At 37.7% G+C, this 10,279-nt stretch overlaps 1 protein-coding gene and 1 long non-coding RNA gene across 5 annotated transcripts in view; one reads left to right on the plus strand and one right to left on the minus strand.

The window, feature by feature from the left end:
• Positions 1–3,400, minus strand: part of LOC123614783 (uncharacterized) — a 654,335-nt gene extending 650,935 nt beyond the window's left edge. For all 3 annotated transcript variants that reach the window (XR_006722257.2, XR_012508173.1, XR_012508172.1), the window contains exons 1-3: positions 3,291–3,400; positions 1,717–1,776; positions 531–789 (exon numbers count right to left, since the gene is read on the minus strand). This is a non-coding gene — a long non-coding RNA (uncharacterized LOC123614783). The remainder of the gene's footprint in view (positions 1–530; positions 790–1,716; positions 1,777–3,290) is intronic.
• A 35-nt stretch (positions 3,401–3,435) lies between these two features.
• On the plus strand, positions 3,436–7,757 carry DNAJC19 (DnaJ heat shock protein family (Hsp40) member C19). Of its 2 annotated transcripts, XM_010947836.3 has the most exons (6): positions 3,436–3,592; positions 4,395–4,446; positions 4,526–4,599; positions 5,632–5,711; positions 6,262–6,332; positions 7,601–7,757. In XM_010947836.3, exons 1-6 carry the CDS (start codon positions 3,590–3,592, stop codon positions 7,669–7,671), a joined length of 351 nt encoding a protein of 116 aa, XP_010946138.1. In that variant the 5' UTR covers positions 3,436–3,589; the 3' UTR covers positions 7,672–7,757. The 2 variants fall into 2 exon arrangements, with proteins under 2 accessions (XP_010946138.1, XP_045367256.1); XM_045511300.2 differs by lacking the exon at positions 4,395–4,446 and having other exon boundaries at positions 3,437–3,592.
• The last annotated feature ends 2,522 nt before the right edge of the window (positions 7,758–10,279 follow it).

Genomic DNA, 10,279 nt, shown 5'->3' on the forward strand with positions numbered 1-10,279 from the left:
CTGACATATATTCAAATGTCTACTTGAAAATCCTTAAATATGTAGTTGATATTTCAAACTTAACACAGCAACAGCTCCCACTCCCAGCTTGCTCTTCCTGAAGTCTTTCCAGTCCCATTAAGTGGCAACTCCAGCCTTCCAACTTCTCAAGCCTACTGCTTGGGAGTAATTCCTGAATCCTTTCTCTCGTACACTACATCTCATCCATCAGCAAATTCTATCAATGTCCTTCAAATTCTCTTCCTTCAAAATATAAGCAGGAGTCCAGCCACTTCTTTGCATTTCAACTGCTACCATCATCTCCTACTTGTTGCAGTAACCTCCTATATCACCATCCATGCTGGAAACAGACGGCATACCCCAATGGAATAAGTGAGGAAATTTTAATTAAGGACTCTTTACAAAGGTGTGGATGGGATTATGGGAAATTAGACTGATGGTCAAGTGTGCAGTGTCTAGTGCAGCTTCTAGGGACCAATGGAGTCATTACCACCCTTAGACACGAAAGAACAAGAGATAGGAGTAATTACCTGAACACACACATGCAACAGGAGCTGTATTCTTCAGGGGACAAACTCAGTCAGCCTGGAGCAACCACCAGAAAGGAAGATGGGAGAAATGAAGATGAACTCCCTCTCCTCCTGCTTGCTGATCTTCCGATCCCAGAAATAACTGAACCCGAAGCCAGAAGACAAGGGATCCCACTGATGGAGTCCACTGAGGTCAGCCTCCTAGCCGCCTGTGCTCCTCTGGAACACAGAGTAGAATGGAAAACAGCAGAGAAAGGATCTGGAGGGGAAAACAAACATATTTATCAAAATATCCTCATCTGCAAAATATAAAAAAAATTGCTATCATGGAATAAAGCGAATAATCAACATAAAGCACTTAGCACTATACCTGGCATGTAGTTTTTACAAAAAATAATAATAACAGCTCTTATTTGCCTGGCATCATATTCCCAAGAGTGGATTTTTATGGAGTGATGCTTTCCAAACTTCAGATTATGAACACTTAGTCAGTTGTGAACTTACTGGGTTTCCTGGCTTTTTTTTTTTTTTTTAAGAAATAGAAAAGACCAGCATGTATCTCATGAAGTAACTATAAATATTGTCTCAAAAACTAATTTCCATTCAATTCAATTTAAGTTCATATTAAATTCAATGTGCACTTGTGTGTGCATGTGTGTGTGTGTGTGTGTGCATTCAAGTATATACTTATTCCTTAGGGTCACAAGGTAAAATATATTTTTTACTAAGAGTCATAGTCAAAAAGTGTTTGAAAGCCTCTATGCAAGCATACTTCTCGCTGCTCCCTCTCACCTCTCACTTATTTCTCCCCAAGAAGTGACTTACCTGATTGACAAATTTGGGAGGAAAAATTGAGCAAATGAGCTTGAGTATTTTCTCATTCTCTTGTTCTTTTATCCCTGCTAGTCCCCTCTTTTGTTTTCTCTTATCCTCTATAGTAGACTAAATAATGGCCTCCAAAGATACCAAGTCTTAAAACATGAAACCTGTGAATGTTAGCTTATAGGACAGTATTTGTATCTATGATTAAGTTGAGGATCTTGACATGGGGAGATTATACTGAATTACAGGCATGGACCCTAAATGCAACTATATGTATCCTTTAAGAGGGAGGCAGTGAAGAGTTTACATACAAAAGAGAAAGGCAACATGAAGACAGAGTAGACAGAGATTTCAAGATACTGACCTTCCTTCAAGATTGAAGTTGTGCAGTCACAAGTCAAGGTATGCTGGCAGTCACCATAAGCTAGAAGAAACAAGGAGTGATTACTTATTCACTCATCAGTCAATGGGCATTTAAAAAAAAAAATTGCTTTTAAGGGTTCTTTGCATGCCCTTTGTGGGCTGGGAAGGGATTACCAGGCTCACATAAATGGGCAAAGTGTCATGATAATTGGAAAGGCTTTTGCATGCCAATTTGCACTCTTCCTTCTTAATAATTACAGATACACACTGAGTGATAATTATGTGTAGAGCACACTATGTACATTTCTATCCTTACAAAAAATTGGCAAAGTAATCATTACCCTTGTTTCACAAATGAGAAAACTCAGTCATAAATAACTTTTCCAAAGTCACACAACTAGTAAGTGACAGACCCACCCTGTACATCTAGTTTGATTTGCCTCCAAAAACAAAGCAATCTTCACTTCAACTTCAAGTGCCTCCCTGTGTTGTCCATCTCTGGTTTCCGGAGGCTGAGTTTGTGTTCCTCAAGAAAGCTGCATGCCATAGTTTGTACATACCAAAACTAAACACGATAGAAAGCTTTATAGTAGCAGTTTTTTTTTCCTGGCCAATTTGGTCCCAAGATCTTATGCCTTACTTGATTATTTCTTTTGTAGTTGTAGGTAAATCTAGATAGAAGAAAGGCAAAAGAGGAAGATGTACACTTAACACTAGAGTCTTAGTGCTGGATCATTTGTTGACAATAACTTGCATTACGAAAATATCAGGACTATTAGAGCTCTTGGAGAGTCAAATGCAGAATCTTTTTATAGATAAGGAAAACAGAGTCAACCTATTTCCGTATCTGTCTAATAACCAACCAGCTGGTCAAAGCAGAATTTCATTGCAGGATAAACAGATTCCTAATACTTTATAAGTTCTAAGTGAAAAGTAACTCCAGATTTATTTTAATCATCCAAACATTGCATTGTAAAGTTGTCATTACTGTCTCCATTATTTTTCTCTTCTTAAGCATTTATGTAAGAATATATGAAACTGATGCTCTGTAAGGGCAAAATCAAACCCTACTCTTTCCTTTGAGGAGAGGAGAAATTTTAAATAGTATTTTTCAGTTGTGGGGATTTTGAGGTCTCACGTTCAGAATATTAACTGTCTTTCAAGTGGTAATTCCATTCTACAAAACAAAACCCCAAACATTCACACAAGTTTCTGTCAAGTCACATAGTTAAATAACATTATTTTAAATAAAAGAATGCTACCGAACACTCTCTGAAACACAATGTGGCTTGTTCGTTCGGTTTTCTGGAACATCTTCTTTTTGGTATACTGGGTTGGTACATATTTATCTGGCTTCATGATGGGGCTGTTAGGCATTTTTAAGGATACTCATTAACCTTGACAATTATAAACGAAATAAATGGCAAATGGAAGTGCTGAGGTAGAAAAAGAAAAACGTTCCGAGTGAAGCTACACAGTATTTGCTCACGCCCTTCTACACCAGTACCCTTCCCCGCAGGAATTTCCGAATACCCTCGGCCAAGGAGCAAAGAGCAAAACACCGAGAAGCCCCACCTTTGAGCCCAGTAAGGAGGTGATCCGCCCACCCATCCACCAATCCGAAGTCGTGTTCTCCACCTGCCCACTGCTTGAGCGACCTTTTCCTTCCCGTCGGCTGTCTCCTTTTACGACAGTTTCCCGGCTCTGGTTTACGGCCGCCACTGCCGTATTTCCCGGGGCGCCCGTGTCTGGGCGGCTTGTACCTGTAGCGGAGCCTGCGTTGCTTTGTGGTAGAGGCGCAGAGCTGGTGGCTGCGGCCTCTGGGCTGGGATGAACAGCTCTCCCGGTGGAGGCAGGGGAGCCGAGCGGGAGCCATGGTGAGTGCGGCCTTCCGGCCTCTTGGGCGATCTCAGGCCCAGGCCTCAATCTTGGTTCAAGGTCTCGGAGTAGAGGAGCCGCAGCTGCCTCCCTAATGCGACTCTGGGCTGGGGTTGTAGCGCCCCAGAGAGTCACCCTCTCCAAGACACAAAGCTGTTGGCTCACCCTTCTTGGGCCTTTGTGCCCGCCGTCCCTGGGGATCGGAGATTGATGGAAACGCATTCTATTATAGCTGCCCTTCCCGTAACATCATCACAGTCTTTTCTCTACTTTGCTCATCTTCCCCCTTGGCTCTTGCTGACACACTTCTCGATTCCTGAACATATTTGGCTTTCCTTCCTGTTCTTTAATCGTCAGGCAGGACAGTGCCGAAGGCCCTGTGAAAAGCTAGTCTAGTTAAGCCCACGTTTAACGTTGAAAATAGGTTGTAAGAATTTTATAGGAATTCTCTGTAAACAGTTCTTCCTTCTCTAGCAGAAACTGTTATCATTGCTCTTGATTGAATTTTAATGACTCCACTTGTCTGGAGGTGAAAGAGAGGTCAAAGCGAGGGAAATCATCCTTTCACTTTGTAAAAGTAAATAAGCAAATCGACTTGCCTTTTTCTTCCTTAGTGAAAATCCCATACTTTTACAATGCATTAGATATAAAAATTGCAGATCCTTGAGCAGAATATTTTCACCCTAAAAGTTGTTTCTCCCTTTGAAATAAAACTTGTAATAAGTTGGAATGGGAGAATGGGCATGATAGGGTAGGGTAAGAATAAGAGAAATAAATACTTACTCTCCTTCCCCTTACCAGGCCAGTACAGTGGTAGCAGTTGGACTGACCATTGCTGCTGCAGGATTTGCAGGTTTGTTTATGGTTTGGGGGTGGAAATGAACTAGGAGAGGATGGGAACTTTTTAATCATATTATTGCTTTTATTTTTAGGCCGTTATGCTTTGCAAGCCATGAAGCATATGGAGCCGCAAGTAAAACAAGTTTTTCAAAGTCTACCAAAATCTGTAAGATTTGCTAAACATTTTTGCTAATTCTTTACTGTCTGTGTATGAAGCCTAGAGCCTAGAGCCACGAGCCACACTTGAGGAGGGTAAATTTCCAGACATCCATGAAGTTCTCACTGATTGCTTTGGACCCCTTCTCTTGCTTCCCACAAAAAGGGTTTAGAAGTTCTGAGCTGTGTAATGGTGCTACCCTAAAATCAAATGTTATGTGAGATGGATTTGGGACATAGGTCTTAATAGTTCTAGTATCATGAAAGTTAGTATCACTCTATTGTTCACATAGTTACCTTCAGCATAATCTGTCCACATTCGTGCCCTCCCTCATCTTGCTGTGCATCACAAGCACAGAGGGATCTAGGGGTCTATGTGGCCCTGGCACTCCGTAACATGATACTTGGGTAACACTGCAGTTAATTAGGCTCTAGAGTATGGCTGGATGTGATGATCATACCTTCTGTGGTCACAATTCAGAGTAAATTTGACTGTGACAGCCTGTAGAGTATTGGTTTTTATTGTTGTGATTGAACGTGATAGAGTAGGGTGGTGGTAGGTTTTACCAGTATGATTTCTGACATATAATTCTGGACCTAATAAGCTGATTTTTTTCAATACATACCCTAAGGTCTTATTTTATTTTAGCCTTGAACCTCAAAATAACCTTGAACCACTTGTCTCAAAAGACCTCTAAATCCTCTTTTTGAGGCACTTCTTCTAAAACATACAGTCATATTCTGAGATCAGATTTTATCTAGAACATGGCTAACTTGGAATAATCCTCCCTTTACTCCCAGAAGAACTGGCTTTGAGGCACTGTTCTTTTTGTCTTATATCTTCAAAACAATTTAATTTGGGGGGAAAAAATGGGTCTGTTTAATGATCATTAAAATATTTGTTACTTATAAAGCTAAAATACCATGGGAATTGTACTATATCTTAGTTTTTCTGCTGGTTCCATGAACATTTACAGACATTTTTTAGTAACTTTCAGTTTATTCTAATAATCTTTTCTTACAAACATTTCTTCTCTTTCAGGCCTTCAGTGGTGGCTATTACAGAGGTGGGTTTGAACCCAAAATGACAAAACGAGAAGCAGCATTAATACTAGGTGTAAGGTAAAATAATTTGTTTTTAATATTTTTCGTCAACTTTGGAGCTATGAACAACTGTAAAAAAGACCTCTCTTTTATTAGTAGGGAGTTATTATGTACATTAAGATCTAAACATTCCCTACAAAAGTCCAGTGAGAAGCCACACTGACACATAAGTACTTTTTAAACTCATTGAAGGTAGATTTTTCAACAGATAATCAGTGCTCAATATTGTTCTCTGTAACTGTGTAACACATTTCTGTGGTGAAATTCTGCCTTTGTTTCCAAACACTTAAGTATGCTTTCCTTTGTCAATAAAAGGATTGTTGTAATGAATAGTTTCAGATTCGACTAAATTTTTGTTTGAGAATGCCTTATTTTTCCTAAGGTGCTCTGTTTAGTTGTTTGATTCAGAATACTCAACTTTCTGTGTGTTAAGAGAAGAGATTCCTTAATAGCTTTTCATACTGTTGTGTTGACTTCATTTTCACAGTATCTTTACTTGACTTTATAAAGTAGTTTTCTGATGTGATCCAGAACTAGTCTAAACAATACCTTATTCTTTTTAAATTAGCCCTACTGCCAATAAAGGAAAAATAAGGGATGCTCATCGACGAATTATGCTTTTAAATCACCCAGACAAGGGTAAGTAGTCATCAAACTATTGTTACATTTTATTGGAATGACTAATTATTAATGGGATAATTTTATATCTGATTTTTGGCTGTTATAAGGGAAATGCCTAGATCTGTATGTGAACACTGTCTCCCAGGCTGGATACATTTGTTGATGTCTTAATAAATTCTGCATGAAAAATTTATTTATAGATTGAGCAGATCTAGTAACTGCTATAATTTGGAAGTAGTGATAAGCATTAACCATGTTTTGAAATCTGCAGCTGTGATGTGACTTCTAGTAGTGAGTCTCAAATACTGCTACTGCTACTGTTGGGGAGGGTCTACATTCTTAATTAAAGAAAATGTTGAATTTCAGTGAAACTAAAGGGTAATTTTTTCCTATCTATTTGACCTTTTAACTAGAGGTTACCTAGTTAGAAACCTATAGGATGTATATATTGGTTTCTGATTCCCTGTTAAGCAGCCCAGACTGTGTTGGGAGACCAAATGGAATAGCAATATATAAACCACAAAACCCACGTTCCAGTGTTCAAATCCTTTTACTTTCATAGGAGAGGCCTCTCCTTAAGAAAGGAGGTTTTGAGTTTAAATAGGGTTATAATTGGTATCTGACTGTATAACCTCTTTTACGACATAGCTTGTATTAACTGGAAGGCTTCTGATTCATTACGTCTAAGGTAGAGCCTATAAATATTCAGTTCTAGTAAGCTTGTTACTGATTGCGGATGCTTGCTGGTCTGAGGACCACACTTTCTTGAGAAGCACTGCTTGAAGCAGTTTAGTAGGAAAGCAGCTGTAGGTGACATCATAAAAGGGCAGTTTAGTAATAGGAAAAAAGGCTAAAGCAAAGTGGATCTTTGCAGCAAAGCTCAGAAGCCTCTGAGAATTTCATGGTTTTAAAAATAACACAGTAAAATAAATTGGTGTTCATTTATGACTTTTAGTCATCATGAATGGGTAACTTACACTATTTAAAAGTCACGTAAGTATGATAATTTTTTTAATCATTTCTATCAATATAAGCTTTTTTAAAAGGTGCCATTTTTGTGGAAATCTGTCCTATGAATTACCTCATTTCCCACTGGTCAGATATATGAACCAAGTATTTGTCCAGTTCCAGTGTCAAGTTATTTTAAAAAGCCAAAACACCATTTCTGCTAATTCCACCTCTTAGATAAGCATAGGGATCTTTGAAACAAGAGAATAGCTTTTCACCAAGCAGAAATTGAGAATCCATATTATAACTATTCCTTCTTTCTTTCTTTCTTCCTATAGGTGGATCTCCTTATATAGCAGCCAAAATCAATGAAGCTAAAGATTTACTAGAAGGTCAAGCTAAAAAATGAAGTAAATGTATGATGAATTTTAAGTTCTTATTCATTTATGTATATGAATACCACCTTTTTATAATAAAATGCCTCAAAGCCACAAATTTTAAAAATGATTTAGCTCAGGCTAAATCAAAGCCTTGGTATAAATTTCTTTTTTAAACTTTGAGGATTTTATATCAGATTATAGGATACTTACAGGTTGATACACAATAATTATAAATACATACTATTTGAATAGAACTATTGTTCATTACTCATTGGCACATAACTCATTTGGTACGCACTTCAAGGCAAAGTGAACAAGACAGTCTCTGCTCTCAAGGGATCCCCAGTCTGCTGGGAGACTGATACTGATGAAGTACAGTGTGATGTTATGATGGAATTAGCACAGGTGGTTCAGTAGGGACTCATCTCATTGGAAGGGAAGGCTGTTCAAGGTACAGAGGACTCCCCCAGCCATCTGAAACCTTGAAGTGAAAAGTGAATTTAGCCACAAGTTTAAGAAATTTTTAATCTAGTATGTATTTATCACTGACACAGTTCAGATAAATATTTAAAACTGTAATAATATGATAAAGATTTGAGAGTACAGGTCTTGTTTTCAATCAAGAAAGTGTTTACATTTTGTTTAGCTAGCTCCTTAAATAGGCTGACCATTTGTCAAGTATTGCTTTAATTGGTTATTTTTCAACATAATCAAAAGTTTTGCATTTGTTATGAGCAAGCTTAAACAGTTAGTGAAACTGAAAACTGAAATGCTGTTGTTATCAAAGTATAACTGGGACTTCTTGAGAATGTATACACTGGTATATTTAAATGACATTTCAGTGTAAATGGCTATTGCTCTAATGTAAAATGTATAAGGATTGTAACCAGAGGACCTTTATAAAACATCTGAGGTTAAGATAGCTAGCCTGTGGCACTAAAAGGAATACTCATTATGTTCAGTTCTAAGGTGATAAATTATACTACCATCTAAACTTTCTTAAATTATCCTGAAGTTGTTAATTGTAAATGGAGAACACAAAGACTTTCAAAGTCAAAACGATGGAGATGGTCATATTTAGTGATGGAATGTGTTTAGGGACATTTTAAAGTTGGGGTGTATCTGCCCTTCTGGCTTATATTCCATCCCATTTCCTTGTTTAAAATCTGATCAAGTCTTTATGATTTAGAGTATGATGAAGCATCTGTCTATTTCTAGGGTCAAGGGGGTATTAAGGTACAGCTGAGTCTTGTTATTCAAAGTACTTATGTTCATTGAGAACACTAAATTACTGAATACTGAACCAGTTTTCCTAGGGGAAGTATGGGTTTCCTCTGAGCCTCTGGTCACAACGTTTTTGTCAGCCAGTCAGTATTTAATCTTGTTTTATGTGTTTCTGTTTATGATTTATTTACACTGAACTCACAGCCAACAACACTGTACCTTCATGCTGGCACATCACAGCCTTCTCGCATTTAGGAACACTAGACAGCAGCACTTCATTAAGCATGAAAGCCAACTTAAAAGGGGGGAAAATAAAAAATAAAAAAGAACATAAATGTGAAAAACTTGGCACTTAAATAGACCACAAAAAGGATACTTCATTTACAGTAGGAAAAGTGAAACAAGGCAGAGCATCAGTTTATGGCTGTCAGGTGAGCCGTATTTTTCACCATTTTGCATGTCCATGGCCAACCAGGAAAACACCTCGATTGTTGATTTGGGGGGTATAATTTTAGTGATGGGTGAATTTGTAAGGAAGCTGCTAATGAGGATCAACCGTATCTTTTACTTCAGTTCTTTGGACTAATCAAAAAAATGTTTCTATGAACAAGAGCTTTAATTAAGAAAAAGAGATTACCAACTAAATAGTAGATTTTTCAGACCAAGTAGAACATGTGATAATATATCCACAGGCAATCAAGTATTAATTTTTAAAGAGTTTTTTTTTAATGTAGGTATTGGGCATTGAACCCAGGGACTCGTGCATGCTAAGGATGTGCTGCTCTACCACTAAGCTTATACCCACCCCCACAGCATTAACTTTAAAAAGGAAGATTTCATGTAGCAGTTCTAAATACTTTTGAGTGTTTAATGCAAAAATAGCATACCTGTTTTAAGACAAATATTAAGACAGTGGGAACCACTTTAGAATAACACTGAGGAGCACAGCAGAGCATATTTTTCTTTCACGGTAATCAGTTTTATTTCCTCTAGGTTTGCCTTTTCCAAGCAGAATAATCCGTATTTCATCAAAGGCTAGTAGGCAAACCTACGTGACTTTTTTTCCCTAAGAAAAATGGTATTTGAGGGCTCTAATCATGGTAATTGATAGAAGTATGATCTATAAAAGAACCTTCATCTTTCAATGGTATTTTATTGCAATATATTTGTGGTATTAACATTTATTGACTACTTACAATGTGCTAGCATTGTGGTAAGCATTTCCTCTGTATGTAAATATTATTTACTAAGTACATTCTACAGGTAATGAAACTACTTCAGTGAAGAAACTTGCCCAAAGAAATATGGTGGGTGAGGAGGCTGATCTTTCTCAAACCCAAAGTTCTGTGCTGTTAACCTCTACACCTTTCTTAAATCTGACAACCCCAGTATGTTTTCCTAGGTGGCACTGAG

Source organism: Camelus bactrianus, chromosome 1 (genome assembly GCF_048773025.1).
Source record: "Camelus bactrianus isolate YW-2024 breed Bactrian camel chromosome 1, ASM4877302v1, whole genome shotgun sequence".
Classification (NCBI taxonomy): Eukaryota; Metazoa; Chordata; class Mammalia; order Artiodactyla; family Camelidae; genus Camelus; species Camelus bactrianus.